Source organism: Engystomops pustulosus, chromosome 4 (assembly GCF_040894005.1).
Source record: "Engystomops pustulosus chromosome 4, aEngPut4.maternal, whole genome shotgun sequence".
Lineage (NCBI taxonomy): Eukaryota > Metazoa > Chordata > Amphibia > Anura > Leptodactylidae > Engystomops > Engystomops pustulosus.
This window is the reverse complement of record NC_092414.1, coordinates 35,662,847-35,686,808: the sequence shown is the minus strand read 5'-3', so window position 1 is coordinate 35,686,808 and position 23,962 is coordinate 35,662,847. Positions and strand designations below refer to the sequence as shown.

The 23,962-nt window shown below is 43.7% G+C and overlaps 1 protein-coding gene and 1 long non-coding RNA gene across 51 annotated transcripts in view; one reads left to right on the top strand and one right to left on the bottom strand.

Annotated features, from left to right (window-relative positions):
- The window catches only part of LOC140126348 (uncharacterized), a 193,843-nt gene that overhangs the window by 8,075 nt on the left and 161,806 nt on the right, over window positions 1-23,962 (bottom strand). The window lies entirely within an intron of this gene.
- Window positions 1-23,962, top strand: part of LOC140126346 (protocadherin gamma-C5-like) — a 431,655-nt gene that overhangs the window by 392,080 nt on the left and 15,613 nt on the right. For 38 of the 50 annotated variants that reach the window (XM_072145710.1, XM_072145712.1, XM_072145715.1 and 35 more), the window contains exon 2: window positions 6,948-7,006. In XM_072145710.1, coding sequence (XP_072001811.1) covers window positions 6,948-7,006 — 59 coding nt within the window. The remainder of the gene's footprint in view (window positions 1-6,947; window positions 7,007-23,962) is intronic. The other 12 variants (XM_072145716.1, XM_072145711.1, XM_072145692.1 and 9 more) reach the window with 1 other exon arrangement.

Sequence of the window (23,962 nt, the reverse complement as noted above, 5' to 3'; positions counted from 1 at the left end):
CCTATATTGTATTTCCACATGTCATATTAGGAGGTATAGACAGTAGGAGAGATTTAAAGAAGTGGAAAACCACTAATTATCATCAGCTAACGCTTTAGGGAAATAATGTATCTCGATGGTCACCATGTAATGCTACATTTCTTTACAATGTGTAGCTGGGTGGTTGACTGTCAGAAACGACCCCTTTAATCCATGACTTCATAATGGGTTTTAAAATTGAAAGTATACATCTTATAGGGCTAAATCAAGCAAAAACTGCTGGTATAATTCATTACAAATATTCTATTCTAGGGATTTCCAAAACTTTTCAGAACTGAAGCAATGAATGAAGTGCTGTGTAATATATGACAGTATCTCCGCTCTAGCAGGAAGAGGACATTTCTCTATAACATCCCTTTAATTTCTATAGAGAATCTGTATATTCTAATTTTCATTAAAGGGAGACATTCTATTTTACCACTATTTTACCCACTAGTGCATTTACTCTAATCACTAATATGGATAGACTGATGTCATGTCTGTCATTTATCAGTTCAGTCATTTGTCAGTGTCAGGGATATGAATAATGTCCGCCTAACCTAGTGATAAATAATGCAGTTTGCCTTTGAAGAAGCAAAGTCAATCAATAAATCAGTGTTGTAAAAGCTTGTGGCCAATAATGTATGGGTCAGCTTACTCCTCAGCACTAAATTCTTATTACTAAGAAATATACAGTAAAACTGAAGTATATCATCAATATATGTAGACTTGTCATTCATAGACATCCATTTGGAGGGTTATTAGTTTCCTTTTCTAAATGTGGATAAATATACGTTACAGATAGATGTAATATAGGCTGATATATATATATATATATATATATATATATATATATATATATATAGAGAGAGAGAGAGAGAGAGAGAGAGAGAGAGAGAGTGCTAGAAAGTTAAAGAAGATAGATTTAGACAGATATAACATACATAGATAGACAAATAAATATAACATATATAAATATATATATTTTAAAGAGAGAAAGTGAGTTGAATCCAAACCAGAATAGCAAAAGGAAAGATCCACAACAAATGGGTGTTTGTAAAGGCCCAAATGAACCAGATAATATTTCTGCTGAGCCAGAATTAACAAATGCTTTGATGTAAACAGAAGTGGTTCCTTTAAAGCTAATATATTTATATTTGTTATCTATGGCCTCCTTCCTTCTAAAATCAATGTGTAAAATGATGTTAATGAGCCTGAAGGGCTCTGCGGGGAGGTACCAGAGGCCATTCATGCTGCGGCTTCACAGGCTGTTATACGGTCTTCCCTCCACTCTGCTCCCTCAGCACTTTCTCCCTCCCTCTGCCTGATGTAATCTCACACAGTGGAAGGGGTAAGTGCTCCAGCAAAGCCTGTGAAGCTACATCATGGAGGGGCTTTGGTCACACCCCTGAAAAGTCCTTTGGCTTATTAGCAAAATTTGAAAAGTTGATTTTAAAAGGCCATTGATAACAAATGTAAGAAGAGACACGGTGCCTGGATCTACGTTTAAGTGTCCCTGGTTTATCATGATGGACTTTGATGGTCAATTCCGCTAACGCTTGTGCCAGTTTCAATCCGCTAAAAATATATATGAGAAAGGTTTTGTGAAGGAGAGCTGAAACACCAGTATAGGGTAAATAAAGTGCACCCCCATTGACGTTACCTTATCTGTCATATTACTAACCTATTCACGTTTGTATACATAAATAATTGGAGATATATTATTATTATTATAATTATTATTATATCTTGGTGTGTATTATCCACCTCAATAACAGCCTCCACTCTGCTACATTGAACCATTTGCAGTGGATAATTCTCATTTCTATTAAGTAGTTCAGTAAAAATGAGCTATAACAATCTAGGGCAAGGTTGTTCTAGAAAAGTCTTTCCGTGATTGTACATTTATTTTTGATGAGCGCAGGAAGAAAGCTTTATGCCAGGGTCTCTTAGGCCTTTCCTCGGTGCCCTGTGCCACCTCAGGTTTCTACAGTAACCGGCGAGGATTGTATTGATGTGTAAATGAGACGGCTGTTTCTGTAGGCACTAACTATATCTAACACATCTTTTATGATGTTAGTTTTGTTTCATTCCTGACAGTTCTGTGGGCACAGGCTTAATCAGCAATCACATATATTATACTTTTATACTTATAGGAGTTATAGGAAATTAAGTGTTCAATGTAATGAACTGGAGACATTGAATTGAAGTCCTTTGTCCTTTGTCCAACATTCACATTTCTGTAACATCCACTGAATGCTGTGTGCAAACAAACAAAGAGAAAAAAGTATCTATTGTAAGTGGCTGAGTTTTGGGCAGCGTTCATATCCCTGTGACCTGTATTGTATAGTACACACAATGGATTACATTCAGTTATACTACTCATTATATACATGTGTTCTTTAGCCTATGTCTTGGATCATCATTGGACATTTATCCGTGGTTCTGTTCCAGTTTTCAGGAACAGAGGCACCGAAATAATAACAATTTCTTGAGTAGAGCAAGAGATTGTGATTACTTTGCAACTACGCCACCTGCACGTCATGAGGGTATGGAGGGTGCGTAGAGGGACATGGCCCCCAGCGGAATTGGCTGGCAGAGGGAGTTACTGCCCCGTTCCTGTGCTCTTTCACAGTGCCCCACGGTGCCCCGTTCCTGTGTACCGTTTTGCCCAGTGGTGCAGCAGCCCGATGGGCACATCAGGAGGTCTAACCCTCTTGATATATCTCACAGCAGAAAGGAACATGGCCCTTATCATACGCCATGTTGCATGAGCGCCGGCATACGATAAATCCCCCCTATTTTTCTGTATGTGGCCCTCGTAGCTGTGATGTGAGCTCAAGCTTGAGGAAATGATGTAACAGAGCTCTATCGCAGTGTTCCACATAGCAGCAGTTCTGTCACACTGAGACTTGTCAATCAGGAACTACGAGGCAGAGCAATGTAAGTAATATGCAGGGCTTCATTAGACTCAAGTAGTGAAATTGGACCCACATCAGATGAGTTGCATATAAGTTTACAAACTGATTTCTTAGCATTGCAGCCAAGGAAAGGAAACATTTAGGAAAAAGGGCAATGCTTGAATTGTATGTTGTATGGTCTCAGCACACAAACGACAGGCTTGTAGTCCGTTTTTTTGCAGTTTACGTGTCATCAGTGTATGAACTCTCATCATGCACCAATGGCAATACAAGAAGACTCAGGCAAGGGTAGTCCATGCCCTGAGATTTGCATCTTGGAACAACTAGCGCAGAACATCATGCGAAACTTGGCCATGGGCACGTGGTCATAGAAATACATGGCTACATACAACTACAAACAAAACAGCTAGATCACATCTCCAAACAATGCTTGTATACATGACCTCATAAATTGCAATTGCCATTGAAAACCATTGTTAAAAATTACATACGACTGGCAACTAGTTCCTCAGCTATAACTTTGAATAAAATATAGGGGCAGATTTATCAAGTGTCTGAAAGTCAGAATATTTCTAGTTGCCCATGGCAACCAATCACAGCTCAGCTTTCATTTTACCAGTGCTCATGAATATTTTAAAGGGAAGCTGTGATTGGTTGCCATGGGCAACTAGAAATATTCTGACTTGCAGACTGCTTGATAAATCTGCCCCATAGTGTCCACTAAATCCGAACTGATCTATGGTCTTTGTGCATGTAAACTGTAGTCTTCTTTAAATCTCTCACTAGTGTTGGCCGCGGTGCCAAGACACCCACTGATGTAGGTGTCTCATGAGAGCCTAATGCAAACATGAAGGTAATTTTAAAACTGTGAAATTAAGAAATACCACACTGGGTGGAGTGTGCACTGCAAATCATGTCTACCAAGAACATAAGTAATGGATCACTTTCTGTGACTCTTTAAATCCTACCCTCTACATTACCTCTTCCTTGGCCCATAGAGATCTGTCAGTCCCTAATTCATCAAATGGTTATTTATACAGACCTAGCATAACACGACTGAGTTACTGATGATGTGATATCATTTGTTTTTCCACCGCCGCGTGTAATTGATTAAGCAAATTTTCCAAAGTCTCTGAAGTCTCACTTTAAACTACATCTATGGGATATGCAATCTGTGAACACAGAACCTATTTGATTTAACTCGTCTTTTGTTAGTCATCAGGGATAAAAGTGGTTGTGGTGATTTATATAAGGTTATAAAAAGGCAAGGATGGGATTTGTTTGAATGAGAAGAAGAAATGTCCATTACTTTGTATCTGGACAGATGTTTGCAATTTAAAGGTACGTATGGTGGCTTCTGACCAACACCTACTGACCCCAAGGTGTAAGAGAACCATGGCGCTGACTATTAAAATGTAGCCTCAAAGCCTCAAATTATTGATTAGAGGAAGTAGCACTGCAGTAAGCCATTACTTCCAGATGTGAAATGATGTCTTTGTCTTCTCCAAAGTTCTTTTGTTTTGTTGTAACCGGCCTCGAAACAACATGAAGCTTATGGTTTCCTTTTACTATAAATTAGGCATGAGATTTCTCCATAGTATTGTATTATAAATACAAGGTGGTCATTACCCATATGGTGCTGTTGTTTTTTCTGGATGTGAGTCAAAATCCATTTACCAGATTTTATTAATGAGCCAAAAATTGGACCAGCTGAGGTCCATGAAGTGCCTGGAGAAGGTCATGGAGAAGTCACTAATGGAGTTCTGGGAGGGGATTACTACCAGTCATCATGAACATATTCTATACACATAGGGGGACATGTATCTTTCCTATTGCTTCCTTTTCTGTGTGTGTGACTTTTTGTTGTGACTTTTCGCAGTTTGAGACTTTTTAGGTGCAGAATCAAGCAGTTTACCAAAGTTAGCTGCCTCAAGGATTTAATGCAGTGTGACGGATCAGATGTTTGTTCAACTTGTGAGACTTTTGGGCTCTGAAATTGTCCCATTCTGGCAACTCATAAGTCCCAAAACAGAGCATGCTAGACCCAGGCTTATTTTTGGGAGCTTCTATTTGGGAGTAACAAGTTGTACACCACAAAAAGTTGCAAAAGTGAGACAAAACAGTCAACTTATCACCTTTATCACAAAGGGAAAAACCTAAGATACATTCTAATGATTAAGTAGGCCAACTTCAGGAAACTTGAAAAGTGGCAGCCGAAAAACTATGATACATGTGCCCCATAGACTAGTAAAGAATAAACCCTTAATACACAAACAGTACTATTCTGTGCTTTTTGTTGGTTTTGCACCCTGGTTGACAGCTAAAATCTCTTATAGAAATCTTAAAAATCTTCTACTGTGATCTAGACGATAACAATTATTCTGTGAATATATTTTTTACATTATCTAGAAAACCAAAAGTCTTCTATAGGCCTTTACGTTTTGTTTTTTAATCCAGAACACTAAAAGTCTTCTTTTGTAATTCAGAACATTGAATATTTCCTTCTGAATTCCAAACGGGTAAAAGTCTTATGTAATCATTATGAACATATTCAAATTTTTTTGTAATATTTGCAGATTGCTGAGTATTGCTATTATTGCTAGTTACTGTATGAAAGCCTTGCTGTAGCTTATGCCATACTCACATTGTACGCTCCTATAACAGGAAATGTATATCCCTGCACGGGATCTCAGCTGGTGTCTGTCCAGCTGGGAGACTGCCATCATTGCATGTTTATTTTTAATGAGGGTATTCCTCATAGGCATCTTACTACAATTCTCTCAGGACCCCCTTTACCTTAAGAAAGAAGTCATTTCTAAGTGGAACACATGTAAAAAGTTGGCATGACTGCCAGGAAACCAGGAAACTAGTCTAATGCATAAGCCAAATGTGAGCTTTTCTTGGTAAACCAGGAATCGTGCACAGTAAATTTTTTATATGTACGGTGTATATATATATATATATATATATATATATATATATAATTCATAGACCCTTATGTATATTAAGCCATGTCATTAAGATCTTACATCTTATCATCGTTTAATGCATGTAAGGATGTGTATAACACCAGTTTTTTTTTTCCGGTATTCTATAGGTGCCCAATATTACACCCTTTCTGTAGCTTGGTCTTTTTAAAATGCCTTAGACTGAGCTGCAATACAAGCCTAACCACTAAAACATTTTTTTGATAGGAACCTATTGCATGTTGGAGCACCTCTGCAATTGGTGGAGGATGAGGGTGGTCATATTAAAGAACATCTGCCACCAGGATGAAGGATTGTACATCCAGCACACTGACATAGTGGTGTTTGCCCCCTCTGGCAGGAACTACTATTCTTTTAGCTTCTTAGGACATTGTTTTTAAGAAATAAAGGTTTTATTGCCTGAGAGCTCCAGTTGCCATTGACACATATGGAACCTAGGGTCCCTCAGGTTCATTTGCATACTTTTTAAAACCTTTTTTTGTCAAAACAATGTCAAACAAAGCTAAAAGATGAGTAGGGCAAACACCAGTAGGTCAGTGTGCTGGGTGTACAATCCTTCATCCTGGTGGTAGATGTTCTTTAAATATTCATGGCCTATCCTGATAGTAGACCAGCAATATCTAATTCCAGGAAACCTCTTCAGATCACACTGTTGATGGGAACACTAGGTTTATTTCTGAGATATTGTTTTATACTGAGATATGTTTTATACTGATTTATGCTGCAATATTTATTCATTGTATGTTCTACTATCTCTTGCAAGAAAATATTTTTGTGGAAATATTCTTTTTTGTTTGGAACTTTTTCATGGTGAATTGTAACATTGTATTCTCATGTTTATGGCACCTCAAGGAAACACTGCTGTACAGAATGTGCTATTGTTTTCCTAACAATAATATTTTTCTTTCCTTCAGACTAGGCGACAAGTGAAGATGAAATGAAAATGTGTATGTCTTATTCTGCTATCTCCTTACAATGTTAGTTTGTAGCAATTACAAGCACTTTTCTGTTTTTCTTCCAGCAGGCACAACCTAATGCTGACTGGCGCTTCTCCCAGGCTCAGAGACCCGGACCAAGCGGGTGAGTACATCTTCTTGTGTGTGGGTGTAGATATATAGAAAGTATTTGTGGTATATTTACATGTGATGAAAGTCACTTGTACAGTAAATGCATACAATGTAAATTGTCCAGATGCTGCAGCCTAATCCAATATCTTCTACAGAACCACCTACTGTAACATTCTGATTTGCAAGGGGCAGTAAGAGAATTGTAATTTTACAAAAGCAAATAAAATAATACTTCTACACAGTGAATTAAAATTACACAATTTTTTCCCATAGTTGTAAAGCGCTATGGAATTTGATGGCGCTATATAACCTGTTAGCGCTCTGCATCCAATATATCGGACACTGAGCGCAGTGACTTAACGCTCATGGTCCGATAGCTGATGTTGACCCTTCTCGCATTAATTACTGTGCTAATGGGAAGATGTCTCATGTCAGCCTCTGAATTTTTCTCATAGTCTCATAGATTATCTAGAATAATAAAGACTGAAATTGTATTGTCTCTAGCTGCCCATGTGATGTTGTGTTAAGACATGAGGGGATTAATGGGGTTGTTCGACAGCATAAAAAACCCTATTGGTGGCCGGGAGGGGGCTGGTTAAAAAAAAATTAACATTTGCTTACCTCTGCGTTCCCTCCTGGCGTCCCGTGCTGCCAGCTCTCTGGTCCGTGTCCCATGTCAATAAACAGTGGCACGGAAGTAACACTGCGTTCAGATTACGGCTGGCTATATTTGTGGACGCCTATGGCTGCATTATGAATTGCTACTAGAATTCAAGTTTGTACTCAATGTCACAATGTCACAATATTCAAAATTGAATTCATGTTTATGGCTCTTTCAGACCGACATGTCAATTGTGTGTGCGGAAAAACGCGGATGTTTGGTATCTTTGTGCGGTCCGTATTGTATTTGCATGTTTTTCTCACATCAGTTACGTCACATCCGCAAAAAAAATAACAAATGATTTACTTATGTATTCTCTGCCCTGCCAAATTGGTTGCCTAGCAGCAGTTGAGATGTCCATTAGCTTCTATGTACGTCCGTGCTCTGCACGTCAGGAAAAAAGTTGTGAAAAAAATGGTTCAGCATGCAATCTGCCAAAACAATGGAAATCAATGGGTCAGTATGCTAAACGGATAGCATACTGATGTCAAAAATGAGCCTCTCTGAATGAGCCCTAAATAAGACATGTTTATAGTAAATGTTTTGGTTGTAGGGGCCAATATTTATAGGCAGAACTAGAATAAATGAGTAATGTTTAGTAAGCTTTATATGTAGGTCATTGTAAGCACAGGTAACACCTGGAGGCTTCAGCATCTACTTGTCTACTTGGCGCTAATTTAGGTTCCTGTAGTGTAATGATACACATTTTTGATGCTTGGATTGATCTACTTAATGGCATGTATTCTGTATGTATGGATTTATTATATGCTGGCAGTGTATGGCTCTGGCTTTCTGATGTATCCAATGGCCAGGATATGCCGTGTACAATTCAACCCTTGCATAAAAGAAAAAGTGTTTTTGTGATGCACACTATCCCCTATAGGAGCTGCCAAACAGTCACAGATGGATCCCACATCTGGCAATTAGTAAAAATAAAACTGTCTGACCGGAGCTCATTGTGTGTCCTCTTATATATCCTTTGATAAATCGACGATTTCACTCCTTTCCCAACTATGTTCCAAATTCTTCAGTACACTTCCACACAAACGGTATTTGGATGGGAATAGATCGCTATTCAGACAGTTTTAAGCTGCGTTTTCTTGCATCCTGTAGCCAAATAGTGTACAGCTAAAAATAGAATAAAATCATGCGCATATAAAATCCACCATGTGGACGCCAGACTCGCTAGTTCGCCCGACCCAGGGTTTCGCTACCACGGCTTCTTCCGGGGCGTTGCTGGCTAGTAACCTCTCAATCTTTTTATACCTTACACATAGCACAATTACTGTCTTCCATTCTATTATAAAATAGATACATCGGACCATTTAGCAACTATTTTGTATACATACAATATTAATATATAAAAAACTAACAAGAATGTTCTACCAGGAGGAAAATAAAATATCTGTTGTTACACAGCTTTATCCAATCTAGTATACCTCAAGACTTCACACCCTCTTCCCCATATTGTAGACACACCCCCATGTTTAATGTTTAACCCCTACCTTCTCAAACAAGCAGTGCGTGAGCAGGAGTAACTTAGTCCCTGTTCAAACTACTACAAAAACAAGAATTTAGTTCATTATTGGCCAATCAATTCGAAAGATTAACATCTTGAAAGGTAAATTTATCTTCAATGAAGGGTATATGTTTCCATCCCTTATATTGAAAAAAAAAAATAAATTAAAAATAACTCACTTTATATAGAAATCATAAATATGTCAATACCCACAATTGATCCAATGTTAACAAAAATCATACCTATTATATTTATATCGAACTAGAGGGATATTCTTCCATATCCATATGTACACTGAAGTAGTGTTATTACATATCTATATGTTCCATAAAGGAATATGAGTATCCTCCATGTCCATATTAACTTATCCTATTTATGTAGTGTTCATCTAATGGTTAGTAATTAGAGATGAGCGAACATGCTCGTCCGAGCTTGATGCTCGGTCGAGCATTAGGGTACTCGAAACTGCTCGTTACTCGGACGAATACTTCGCCCGCTCGAGAAAATGGCAGCTCCCGCCGTTTTGCTTTTTGGCGGCCAGAAACAGAGCCAATCACAAGCCAGGAGACTCTGCACTCCACCCAGCATGACGTGGTACCCTTACACGTCGATAGCAGTGGTTGGCTGGCCAGATCAGGTGACCCTGGGATAGACTAGCCGCTGGCCGCGCTGCTCGGATCATTCTGTCTCTGGATGCCGCTAGGGAGAGAGCTGCTGCTGGTCAGGGAAAGCGTTAGGGTGTTCTATTAGCTTACTGTTAGGCAGGAGTGATTCTCAAAGAACCCAACAGCCCTTCTTAGGGCTACAATAACGTTCTACTTTTTTTATTTTAATTTGCATCTTTTACCATTTTGTGAGGAATTAGCAGGGGGACTTGCTACCGTTGTGTTTAGCTCTTAGTGGCACACATATCCATAGCAAAGACCGAAGTGGGAAAATTCAGTAGGGGTTGGATTTCTATTAGGCAATAACTCAGTGTCATCTCATCTGGCATAGTAGTGTGCTTCCTTTGATACTTGGCTAGAAAATAGCCATAGGAGAATACAAACAGCTTCTTGAAGCCTACAGTAGCGTTCTATATATTTGATTTCTGGTTGATCTGCTGGTGGCTGTAGTTTCTGCAGTGCATGTACTTGCCAATTCTGAGCAATTTGTAGTGAGACTTGCGACCGCTGTGTTCTGCGCTTAGTGGCGCACATATCCATAGCAAAGGCCGAAGTGGCAAAATTCAGTAGGGGTTGGATTTCTATTAGGCAATAACTCAGTGTCATCTCATCTGGCATAGTAGTGTGCTTCCTTTGATACTTGGCTAGAAAATAGCCATAGGAGAATACAAACAGCTTCTTGAAGCCTACAGTAGCGTTCTATATATTTGATTTCTGGTTGATCTGCTGGTGGCTGTAGTTTCTGCAGTGCATGTACTTGCCAATTCTGAGCAATTTGTAGTGAGACTTGCGACCGCTGTGTTCTGCGCTTAGTGGCGCACATATCCATAGCAAAGGCCGAAGTGGCAAAATTCAGTAGGGGTTGGATTTCTATTAGGCAATAACTCAGTGTCATCTCATCTGGCATAGTAGTGTGCTTCCTTTGATACTTGGCTAGAAAATAGCCATAGGAGAATACAAACAGCTTCTTGAAGCCTACAGTAGCGTTCTATATATTTGATTTCTGGTTGATCTGCTGGTGGCTGTAGTTTCTGCAGTGCATGTACTTGCCAATTCTGAGCAATTTGTAGTGAGACTTGCGACCGCTGTGTTCTGCGCTTAGTGGCGCACATATCCATAGCAAAGGCCGAAGTGGCAAAATTCAGTAGGGGTTGGATTTCTATTAGGCAATAACTCAGTGTCATCTCATCTGGCATAGTAGTGTGCTTCCTTTGATACTTGGCTAGAAAATAGCCATAGGAGAATACAAACAGCTTCTTGAAGCCTACAGTAGCGTTCTATATATTTGATTTCTGGTTGATCTGCTGGTGGCTGTAGTTTCTGCAGTGCATGTACTTGCCAATTCTGAGCAATTTGTAGTGAGACTTGCGACCGCTGTGTTCTGCGCTTAGTGGCGCACATATCCATAGCAAAGGCCGAAGTGGCAAAATTCAGTAGGGGTTGGATTTCTATTAGGCAATAACTCAGTGTCATCTCATCTGGCATAGTAGTGTGCTTCCTTTGATACTTGGCTAGAAAATAGCCATAGGAGAATACAAACAGCTTCTTGAAGCCTACAGTAGCGTTCTATATATTTGATTTCTGGTTGATCTGCTGGTGGCTGTAGTTTCTGCAGTGCATGTACTTGCCAATTCTGAGCAATTTGTAGTGAGACTTGCGACCGCTGTGTTCTGCGCTTAGTGGCGCACATATCCATAGCAAAGGCCGAAGTGGCAAAATTCAGTAGGGGTTGGATTTCTATTAGGCAATAACTCAGTGTCATCTCATCTGGCATAGTAGTGTGCTTCCTTTGATACTTGGCTAGAAAATAGCCATAGGAGAATACAAACAGCTTCTTGAAGCCTACAGTAGCGTTCTATATATTTGATTTCTGGTTGATCTGCTGGTGGCTGTAGTTTCTGCAGTGCATGTACTTGCCAATTCTGAGCAATTTGTAGTGAGACTTGCGACCGCTGTGTTCTGCGCTTAGTGGCGCACATATCCATAGCAAAGGCCGAAGTGGCAAAATTCAGTAGGGGTTGGATTTCTATTAGGCAATAACTCAGTGTCATCTCATCTGGCATAGTAGTGTGCTTCCTTTGATACTTGGCTAGAAAATAGCCATAGGAGAATACAAACAGCTTCTTGAAGCCTACAGTAGCGTTCTATATATTTGATTTCTGGTTGATCTGCTGGTGGCTGTAGTTTCTGCAGTGCATGTACTTGCCAATTCTGAGCAATTTGTAGTGAGACTTGCGACCGCTGTGTTCTGCGCTTAGTGGCGCACATATCCATAGCAAAGGCCGAAGTGGCAAAATTCAGTAGGGGTTGGATTTCTATTAGGCAATAACTCAGTGTCATCTCATCTGGCATAGTAGTGTGCTTCCTTTGATACTTGGCTAGAAAATAGCCATAGGAGAATACAAACAGCTTCTTGAAGCCTACAGTAGCGTTCTATATATTTGATTTCTGGTTGATCTGCTGGTGGCTGTAGTTTCTGCAGTGCATGTACTTGCCAATTCTGAGCAATTTGTAGTGAGACTTGCGACCGCTGTGTTCTGCGCTTAGTGGCGCACATATCCATAGCAAAGGCCGAAGTGGCAAAATTCAGTAGGGGTTGGATTTCTATTAGGCAATAACTCAGTGTCATCTCATCTGGCATAGTAGTGTGCTTCCTTTGATACTTGGCTAGAAAATAGCCATAGCAATAGGATAGGATTGTTTGGTTTTAAAAACTCAAAAAAAAACAAAAAACACAAAAAAAAAAAAAAAACACAAAAAAACACAAAAAAAAAAAAAAGAAGTAAAAAAAAAAAAAAAGTTATAACTCTCATTTTAAAAATGTTTAACCCGAGGGCTAGGGGTAGAGGACGAGGGCGGGGACGTGGGCGTCCAACTACTGCAGGGGTCAGAGGCCGTGGTCCTGGGCGGGGTGAGACACCACCTGCTGATGAGGGAGCAGGGGAACGCCGCAGAGCTACACTCCCTAGGTTCATGTCTGAAGTTACTGGGACTCGTGGTAGAGCACTGTTGAGGCCAGAACAGTGCGAACAGGTGATGTCGTGGATTGCTGACAATGCTTCGAGCAATTTGTCCACCACCAGTCAGTCTTCCACGCAGTCCACCCATGTCACCGAAATCCCCACTCCTCCAGCTCCTGCACCTCAGCCTCCTCCCCCCCAGTCTGCCCCCTCCCAGGAAAATTTGGCATTTGAACCGGCATACTCTGAGGAACTGTTTTCTGGACCCTTCCCACAGTCACAAACCACTTGTCCGGTTGCTGCTGAGCAATTTTCCGATGCCCAGGTTTTCCACCAGTCACAGTCTGTGGGTGATGATGACCTTCTTGACGTAGTGGAAGTGTGTAAAGAGGTGTCCGACGATGAGGAGACACGGTTGTCAGACAGTGGGGAAGTTGTTGTCAGGGCAGGAAGTCCGAGGGGGGAGCAGACTGAGGGATCGGAGGATGATGAGGTGACAGACCCAAGCTGGGTTGAGAGGCCGGGTGAACACAGTGCTTCTGAGACGGAGGAGAGTCCTCGACCTGAACAGGTTGGAAGAGGCAGTGGTGGGGCCAGACGGAGAGGCAGGGCCAGAGCTGGTGCATCAGCGCCACTGTCAACTAGTGAAGCTCCCGTGGTGAGGGCTCTTGCGGCGAGGGCTAGATCTTCAGAAGTGTGGAGGTTCTTTAAGGAAACACCGGATGACCGACGGACTGTGGTGTGCAACATTTGCCAAACCAGGCTCAGCAGGGGTTCCACCACTACTAGCTTAACTACCACCAGTATGCGCAGGCATATGAATGCTAAGCACCCCACTCAGTGGCAACAAGCCCGTTCACCTCCGGCCGTGCACACCACTGCTCCTTCCCCTGTGTCAGCTGCTAGTCAGCCCCCTGCCCAGGACCCTGGCCCAAAAACCCCATCGTCGCCTCCACGATCCTCCACAGCATCCACCAGCGTTCAGCTCTCCATACCCCAGACGCTGGAGCGGAAACGCAAATATAGTGCAACCCACCCGCACGCCCAAGCCCTTAATGTGCACATCTCCAGATTGCTTAGCCTGGAGATGCTGCCCTATAGGCTAGTAGAGACCGAGGCCTTTCGCAACCTCATGGCGGCGGCCGCCCCTCGGTATTCGGTCCCCAGCCGCCACTACTTTTCCCGATGTGCCGTCCCAGCCCTGCACCAGCACGTGTCAGACAACATCATCCGTGCCCTGACCAACGCCGTTTCTGACAAGGTCCACCTGACCACGGACACGTGGACGAGTGCTGCCGGGCAGGGCCACTATATATCGCTGACGGCACATTGGGTTAACTTGGTGGAGGCTGGGACCGAGACTGACCCTGGGGCTGCTCATATACTGCCGACGCCGAGGATTGCGGGGCCTACCTCGGTCCAGGTGTTTCAGGCCTACTATGCCTCCTCCTCCTCCCACCCCTCCTCCACCTCCTCCTCCGAACTACCATCCGTGGGCACGGCGCCATCAGTCGGTAGCTCTAGGCACAGCAGCAGTGCCGTCGCTAAGCGACAGCAGGCGGTGCTCAAACTGCTGAGCCTAGGCGACAAAAGGCACACCGCCCAAGAGCTATTACAGGGCATCACGGCGCAGACTGATCTGTGGCTGGCACCGCTGAACCTCAAGCCGGGAATGGTTGTGTGTGACAACGGCCGTAACCTGGTGGCGGCTCTGCAACTCGGCAGACTGACACATGTGCCATGCCTGGCCCATGTGTTAAATCTGATAGTGCAGCGTTTCCTCAAGACATACCCCAATCTGTCTGATTTGCTCACGAAGGTGCGCCGCATCTGTGCGCATTTCAGGAAGTCCAGCCCAGATGCTGCCACTCTCAGGGCAGCGCAGCGCCGCCTCCAACTGCCCGCTCACCGACTGTTGTGCGACGTGCCCACGAGGTGGAATTCAACACTGACCATGTTATCCAGAGTTTACCAGCAGCGCAGAGCGATTGTAGACTGCCAGATGTCAACTTCCACCAGAACTGGTAGTCAGGTCAGTCAGCTTCCTCAAGTCTACAATGAGGAGTGGACGTGGATGTCTGATATCTGTCAGGTGCTGAGTAACTTTGAGGAGTCAACACAGATGGTCAGTGGCGATGCCGCCATCATCAGCCTCACCATCCCGCTGCTTGGCCTGTTGAAAAACTCTCTGGTCAGCATGAAGTCGGAAGCTTTGCGCTCGTCACAAGAGACGGGGGAAGAATATTCCCTTGTTGATAGCCAAAGCACCCTGAGGTCTGTTTCTCAGCGCATATCGGAGGAGGTGGAGGTGGAGGAGGATGAGGAGGAAGAGGAGGAGAATGTTGGCGAGACACAAGAGGGGACCATTGTTGAGTCCTTCACTGTTCAGCGTGTATGGGCAGAAGAAGAGGAGTTGGAGGAGTTGGAGGAGGAGGAAATGGACAGTCAGGCCAGTGAGGGGAGTGAATTCTTACGCGTTGGTACTCTGGCGCATATGGCAGATTTCATGCTAGGCTGCCTATCCCGTGACCCTCGCGTTCAAAGAATTTATTCCAGCACCGATTACTGGGTGTTCACTCTCCTGGACCCACGGTACAAGCAAAATCTTGCCACTCTCATCCCTGCAGAGGAAAGGAGTGTGAGAATGCATGAATACCAGCAGGCCCTGGTGCACAAGCTGAAACAGTATTTCCCTTCTGACAGCGCTAGCGGCAGAGTGCGTAGTTCTGCGGGACAAGTAGCGAGGGAGAGTAGGCGAGCAGGCAGCTTGTCCAGCACTGGCAAGGGTACGCTTTACAAGGCTTTTGCCAGCTTTATGTCACCCCAGCAAGACACTGTCACCTGTCCCCAGTCTCGGCAGAGTAGGGCTGATCTTTACAGAAAGATGGTGAGGGAGTACGTAGCTGACCATACCATCGTCCTAAATGATCACACAGCTCCCTACAACTACTGGGTTTCAAAGCTGGACATGTGGCACGAACTGGCGCTGTACGCCTTGGAGGTTCTTGCCTGCCCTGCCGCTAGCGTCTTGTCCGAGCGGGTTTTCAGTGCAGCTGGTGGCATCATCACCGATAAGCGTACACGCCTGTCGACTGACAGCGCTGACAGGCTGACGCTTATTAAAATGAATAAAGGCTGGATTTCTCAGAATTTCCAATCTCCACCAGGTGAAGGAAGCTCAACCTGAATAATTGATCCACTCCTCCTCCTCCTCCTCATTTTCCTCCTTCTCCTCCTCTTTGTACAGTAAAGCAGAGGAAAATGGCTATTTTTTGACAGGGCCCACTGGCTCTTGCTATACTTCATGCATTTAATTTTTCTGGAGGGCCACCTACCCGGTCCTCTGTTTGAAACAATTTTTGTGAGTGCCACATACAGGCACTCAATCTATTCCATTTTTCTGGAGGGCCACCTACCCGGTCCTCTGGTTTGAACAATTTTTGGGACTGCCACATACAGGCACTCAATCTATTCCATTTTACTGGAGGGCCACCTACCTGCTCCTCTGGTTTGAAGAATTTTTGGGACTGCCACATACAGGCACTCAATCTATTCCATTTTACTGGAGGGCCACCTACCTGCTCCTCTGGTTTGAAACATTTTTGGGACTGCCACATACAGGCACTCAATCTATTCCATTTTACTGCAGGGCCACCTACCTGCTCCTCTGGTTTGAAGAATTTTTGGGACTGCCACATACAGGCACTCAATCTATTCCATTTTACTGGAGGGCCACCTACCTGCTCCTCTGGTTTGAAGAATTTTTGGGACTGCCACATACAGGCACTCAATCTATTCCATTTTACTGCAGGGCCACCTACCTGCTCCTCTGGTTTGAACAATTTTTGGGACTGCCACATACAGGCACTCAATCTATTCCATTTTACTGGAGGGCCACCTACCTGCTCCTCTGGTTTGAAACATTTTTGGGACTGCCACATACAGGCACTCAATCTATCCCATTTTACTGGAGGGCCACCTACCTGCTCCTCTGGTTTGAAACATTTTTGGGACTGCCACATACAGGCACTCAATCTATTCCATTTTACTGCAGGGCCACCTACCTGCTCCTCTGGTTTGAACAATTTTTGGGACTGCCACATACAGGCACTCAATCTATTCCATTTTACTGGAGGGCCACCTACCTGCTCCTCTGGTTTGAACAATTTTTGGGACTGCCACATACAGGCACTCAATCTATCCCATTTTACTGGAGGGCCACCTACCTGCTCCTCTGGTTTGAAAAATGTTTGGGACTGCCACATACAGGCACTATCCAAATTAAATTGTCTCCATAGCAGCCTCCACACGTTGTCTCCATTGCTACCTCCAAAAGTCGTCCATATAGCTGCCTCCATACATCGTCCCTTTATCAAACGAGGTGTGTCAGGCAGAAATTTGGGTTGTTTTCATGGATTCCACATCAAAGTTGTTAACTTTGTCGCCACCCTGCTGTGTAATCCACAAAATATACTTGCAAACTTTTACCATTTAGGGATATTATTTCAGCGCTTCTTGCGCATCTGTTTACATTCCCCTCACCCGCCATATCCTAAACTTATAAGAACGCTACTACACTTGATCTTATACAAAAGTGCTGTTTGGGGAGTAGCCTAGAGACAGGGGCTTGGATTTGCGAAAGCTCGCCTGGCAGCGGAGCGCCAGCTCCATGCGCATCATGCGCTTCTTGCGCATCTGTTTACATTCCCCTCACCCGGCATATCCTAAACTTATAAGAACGCTACTACACTTGATCTTATACAAAAGTGCTGTTTGGGGAGTAGCCTAGAGACAGGGGCTTGGATTTGCGAAAGCTCGCCTGGCAGCGGAGCGCCAGCTCCATGCGCATCATGCGCTTCTTGCGCATCTGTTTACATTCCCCTCACCCGGCATATCCTAAACTTATAAGAACGCTACTACACTTGATCTTATACAAAAGTGCTGTTTGGGGAGTAGCCTAGAGACAGGGGCTTGGATTGGCGAAAGCTCGCCTGGCAGCGGAGCGCCAGCTCCATGCGCATCATGCGCTTCTTGCGTATCTGTTTACATTCCCCTCACCCGGCATATCCTAAACTTATAAGAACGCTACTACACTTGATCTTATACAAAAGTGCTGTTTGGGGAGTAGCCTAGAGACAGGGGCTTGGATTGGCGAAAGCTCGCCTGGCAGCGGAGCGCCAGCTCCATGCCAAGATCCAACTAACATAGTTTTAACTGCAGCACCTTTAATCTACTACTAGTTCACTGCCTCCATACATGGTCCCCTTATCAAACGAGCTGTGTCAGGCAGAATTTTGGGTTGTTTTCATGGCTTCCATGTTAACTTTGTCGCCACCCTGCTGTGTAATCCACAAAATATACTGGCAAACTTTTATCATGTACCGATATTATTTGAGCACTTCTTGCTCACCTCCTTTGGTTCCTCTCTGCCACCCATTGGTTTGAAGCCTGAGTCCATTTAGGGTATGTCGCCATGACACTCTCTAGCCTGCTGCCGCTGCCTCTGCATGCCGTCCCCTATAGTGTCAGGGTCAATTATTGCATGTTTTAGATGCTATCTAGCTTCATTCTGTCACTCTGTCATGGCCATGCTGTTGCCCATAATTTTGGCATAATGGTGCGTTTAAGCAGCCTCAGAGGCATCCATGCATGCTGCCCCTGCTGTTTCCTGTCCATTTCCGTGGTGTTTCCATCCTTTTCTGAGGTTCCCAGGTGTTTGGCCAAGCTTCCCTGTGCAGAGCCTTGGTCCCCTTGAAAAATGCTCGAGTCTCCCATTGACTTCAATGGGGTTCGTTATTCGAGACGAGCACTCGAGCATCGGGAAAAGTTCGTCTCGAATAACGAGTACCCGAGCATTTTAGTGTTCGCTCATCTCTAATCCTAAACTTATAAGAACGCTACTACACTTGATCTTATACAAAAGGTTCTTAGAAGTGCTGTTTGGGGAGTAGCCTAGAGACAGGGGCTTGGATTGGCGAAAGCTCGCCTGGCAGCGGAACGCCAGCTCCATGCGCATCATGCGCTTCTTGCGCATCTGTTTACATTCCCCTCACCCGCCATATCCCAAACTTATAAGAACGCTACTACACTTAACTTGGTGCAGGCTGGGACCGAGTCTGACCCTGGGGCTGGTCATATACTGCCGACGCAGAGAATTGCGGGGCCTACCTCGGTCCAGGTCTCAAAGGCCTACTATACCTCCTCCCACCTCTCCTCCACCTCCTCCTCCTCCGAATTACCATCCGTGGGCATGGCGCCATCAGTCGGTAGCTCTAGGCACAGCAGCAGTGCCGTCGCTAAGCGACAGCAGGCGGTGCTGAAACTGCTGAGCCTAGGCGATAAAAGGCACACCGCCCAAGAGCTATTACAGGGCATTCCACATCAAAGTTGTTAACTTTGTCGCCACCCTGCTGTGTAATCCACAAAATATACTTGCAAACTTTTACCATTTAGGGATATTATTTCAGCGCTTCTTGCGCATCTGTTTACATTCCCCTCACCCGCCATATCCTAAACTTATAAGAACGCTACTACACTTGATCTTATACAAAAGGTTCTTAGAAGTGCTGTTTGGGGAGTAGCCTATAGACAGGGGCTTGGATTGGCGAAAGCTCGCCTGGCAGCGGAGCGCCAGCTCCATGCCAAGATCCAACTAACATAGTTTTAACTGCAGCACCTTTAATCTACTACTAGTTCACTGCCTCCATACATGGTCCCCTTATCAAACGAGCTGTGTCAGGCAGAATTTTGGGTTGTTTTCATGGCTTCCATGTTAACTTTGTCGCCACCCTGCTGTGTAATCCACAAAATATACTGGCAAACTTTTATCATGTACCGATATTATTTGAGCGCTTCTTGCTCACCTCCTTTGGTTCCTCTCTGCCACCCATTGGTTTGAAGCCTGAGTCCATTTAGGGTATGTCGCCATGACACTCTCTAGCCTGCTGCCGCTGCCTCTGCATGCCGTCCCCTATAGTGTCAGGGTCAATTATTGGATGTTTTAGATGCTATCTAGCTTCATTCTGTCACTCTGTCATGGCCATGCTGTTGCCCATAATTTTGGCATAATGGTGCGATTAGGCAGCCTCAGAGGCATCCATGCATGCTGCCCCTGCTGTTTCCTGTCCATTTCCGTGGTGTTTCCATCCTTTTCTGAGGTTCCCAGGTGTTTGGCCAAGCTTCCCTGTGCAGAGCCTTGGTCCCCTTGAAAAATGCTCGAGTCTCCCATTGACTTCAATGGGGTTCGTTATTCGAGACGAGCACTCGAGCATCGGGAAAAGTTCGTCTCGAATAACGAGTACCCGAGCATTTTAGTGTTCGCTCATCTCTATTAGTAATCCATAATGGTTGGTACCCACTATTTTTCTAGATCTCCTTCAAAAAACATTTCAACTCAAAATTTATATTTAAACCACCCGGTGTTAAAGTCCCTAAATTATATATCCAGTGTCCCTCCCTTCGACTTAATTTTACGTTTATTTGTTCTCCCCGCCAATGTGTTTTTACCTTTTCTACTGCCATAAATCGCAGACCACTAGGGTCTGAATTGTGTACCCTTTTAAAGTGTGCAGAAACGCTATGACTCATGACCCCCAATGGATGACAATCCTAGATGTGGTTGTGATAGAGTTAATAAGTTTGCACATTGTAAAATATGTAAGGCATGCAAAGAAACGAAACAAGTAAAAATTAAAAATAGAATCTGCACGGAGGTAAATGGGCACAAAATTAAATTGAATATGGATATGAATTGTGACACAATGAATGTAATTTATATCTTAATGTGTCCCTGGAATTTGGGATATGTAGGGAGAACAGGCCGAAAGATTAAAACAAGAATTGCCGAACATTGCCGAAATATCAAAAAAGGGGTCATGAGTCATAGCGTTTCTGCACACTTTAAAAGGGTACACAATTCAGACCCTAGTGGTCTGCGATTTATGGCAGTAGAAAAGGTAAAAACACATTGGCGGGGAGAACAAATAAACGTAAAATTAAGTCGAAGGGAGGGACACTGGATATATAATTTAGGGACTTTAACACCGGGTGGTTTAAATATAGATTTTGAGTTGAAATGTTTTTTGAAGGAGATCTAGAAAAATAGTGGGTACCAACCATTATGGATTACTAACCATCAGATGAACACTACATAAATAGGATAAGTCAATATGGACATGGAGGATACTCATATTCCTTTATGGAACATATAGATATGCAATAACACTACTTCAGTGTACATATGGATATGGAAGAATATCCCTCTAGTTCGATATAAATATAATAGGTATGATTTTTGTTAAAGGGGTTATCTGGGTTTAATTTTTTTTTTATGGCCGGGCTGGGGAGGGATAGTTAAACATAATAAACATGTACTTACCTCCTCCGGCGCCGCCGATGTCCCGCGCCACGGTCACTTCGTTCCGTGCCCCTGTAAACAAACAGGGGCACGGAAGCCGCGCACAGGGAGCTTCCGGTCCGCGTTGTGGACGGCTCCTCCCATCCGTCCCTATCTCTCAGCGTTGTAAGCGCTGGGAGATGGTGCGCATGGGAGCATCCGGCCGGCCGGAAGCTCCCTGTGCGCACTGTTACTGAAACCGGCGCACGGAGAAGACGGGCCGCGGCGCGGGACATCGGCAGCACCGGAGGAGGTAAGTACATGTTTATTATGTTTAAATAGCCCTCCCCAGCCCGGCCATAAAAAAAAATTTAAACCCGGATAACCCCTTTAACATTGGATCAATTGTGGGTATTGACATATTTATGATTTCTATATAAAGTGAGTTATTTTTTTTATTTTTTTTTTCAATATAAGGGATGGAAACATATAGCCTTCATTGAAGATAAATTTACCTTTCAAGATGTTAATCTTTCGAATTGATTGGCCAATAATGAACTAAATTCTTGTTTTTGTAGTAGTGTGAACAGGGACTAAGTTACTCCTGCTCACGCACTGCTTGTTATGTGTGAGAAGGTAGGGGTAAAACATTAAACATGGGGGGTGTGTCTACAATATGGGGAAGAGGGTGTGAAGTCTTGAGGTATACTAGATTGGATAAAGCTGTGTAACAACAGATATTCTTGTTAGTTTTTTATATATTAATATTGTATGTATACAAAATAGTTGCTAAATGGTCCGATGTATCTATTTTGTAATAGAATGGAAGACAGTAATTGTGCTATGTGTAAGGTATAAAAAGATTGAGAGGTTACTAGCCAGCAACGCCCCGGAAGAAGCCGTGGTAGCGAAACCCTGGGTCGGGCGAACTAGCGAGTCTGGCGTCCACATGGTGGATTTTATATGCGCATGATTTTATTCTATTTTTAGCTGTACACTATTTGGCTACAGGATGCAAGAAAACGCAGCTTAAAACTGTCTGAATAGCGATCTATTCCCATCCAAATACCGTTTGTGTGGAAGTGTACTGAAGAATTTGGAACATAGTTGGGAAAGGAGTGAAATCGTCGATTTATCAAAGGATATATAAAAGGACACACAAGGAGCTCCGGTCAGACTGTTTTATTTCAACCCTTGCATAGTCTGGCATAGATTTGCGCTAATACCAGCGACCATTCGGTTTTGAACGGTCGCAGGCAAAAGCTAGTATGCAGGTGCAGGGCAAGAATCCTGCCGCCACTCCGATGCCAGCCACACCGCCACCGTAATGAGGAATGTAATTGCAATGCCCAGCGGTTCACTACCCTTTTCAATTATTTTGGGGCTCGTATGCCTGAAAACTGGCATACAACCCTTGCTAAATGTTCCCCACTGACTTGATGCAGACCAAGAGCCTGTATTCCTGTTGCTTTCCCTAAATGATATGACTCAGGGGGTGACCAGCTTAGTGCACATGCGCAAGGAAAAGTTTGAGATGACTCATCAATACAAGGACAAAACTGCAAATCACAAGTCCTGTATTTTGGGTCATCTGGAGCCATTGTTGCTTTTTTCAAGAGCTGCTATCAATGAGAGGTTATGTCTCCAGTGGTCAGCCTCGGCTGGTTGACAGTGAAGAGTATATATTGTATGCTGGGTATCTGGATGTATTTTAAAGTATCTCTAAGACCACTCCATTGAAAGAGTCATGATCTTTTGATAGATGAGGGTCCTCCTCTGAAAACCACACTTATCTCTAGAATAGGGGTCCCCTTCCCCATTCATACTGCTGACCAGGATGCAGTGGATATGAATTTGTGGATATGCCATAAATGTCTGTAGGGAGAATACCCTCTTACCCCTTTAACTCTTTACAAAGAAAACCGTCAAGATAAGAATAGTTTTGCTTCCATTCAGATGGATTTAGCTCAGTTCCCACTGACACCTCTGCCCTATTGCCTTAGGCCTAAAAGTTATAAAGGACCCATTTGTTACATCTATGTGTAGCTACTTTATTGATTCCTTACATTTATGGTTTATGGGAAGCGTTACACATTTATTTTTTTCCGCCAGATGAATACGGTATTTGTTAACAAGTTGTAGAGTCAGAACAACAGGGTCAATGCAATAGGACCCTACTAGAGATGAGCGAACACTAAAATGCTCGGGTACTCGTTATTCGAGACGAACTTTTCCCGATGCTCGAGTGCTCGTCTCGAATAACGAACCCCATTGAAGTCAATGGGAGACTCGAGCATTTTTCAAGGGGACCAAGGCTCTGCACAGGGAAGCTTGGCCAAACACCTGGGAACCTCAGAAAAGGATGGAAACACCACGGAAATGGACAGGAAACAGCAGGGGCAGCATGCATGGATGCCTCTGAGGCTGCTTAAACGCACCATTATGCCAAAATTATGGGCAACAGCATGGCCATGACAGAGTGACAGAATGAAGCTAGATAGTATCTAAAACATGCAATAATTGACCCTGACACTATAGGGGACGGCATGCAGAGGCAGCGGCAGCAGGCTAGAGAGTGTCATGGCGACATACCCTAAATGGACTCAGGCTTCAAACCAATGGGTGGCAGAGAGGAACCAAAGGAGGTGAGCAAGAAGTGCTCAAATAATATCGGTACATGATAAAAGTTTGCCAGTATATTTTGTGGATTACACAGCAGGGTGGCGACAAAGTTAACATGGAAGCCATGAAAACAACCCAAAATTCTGCCTGACACAGCTCGTTTGATAAGGGGACCATGTATGGAGGCAGTGAACTAGTAGTAGATTA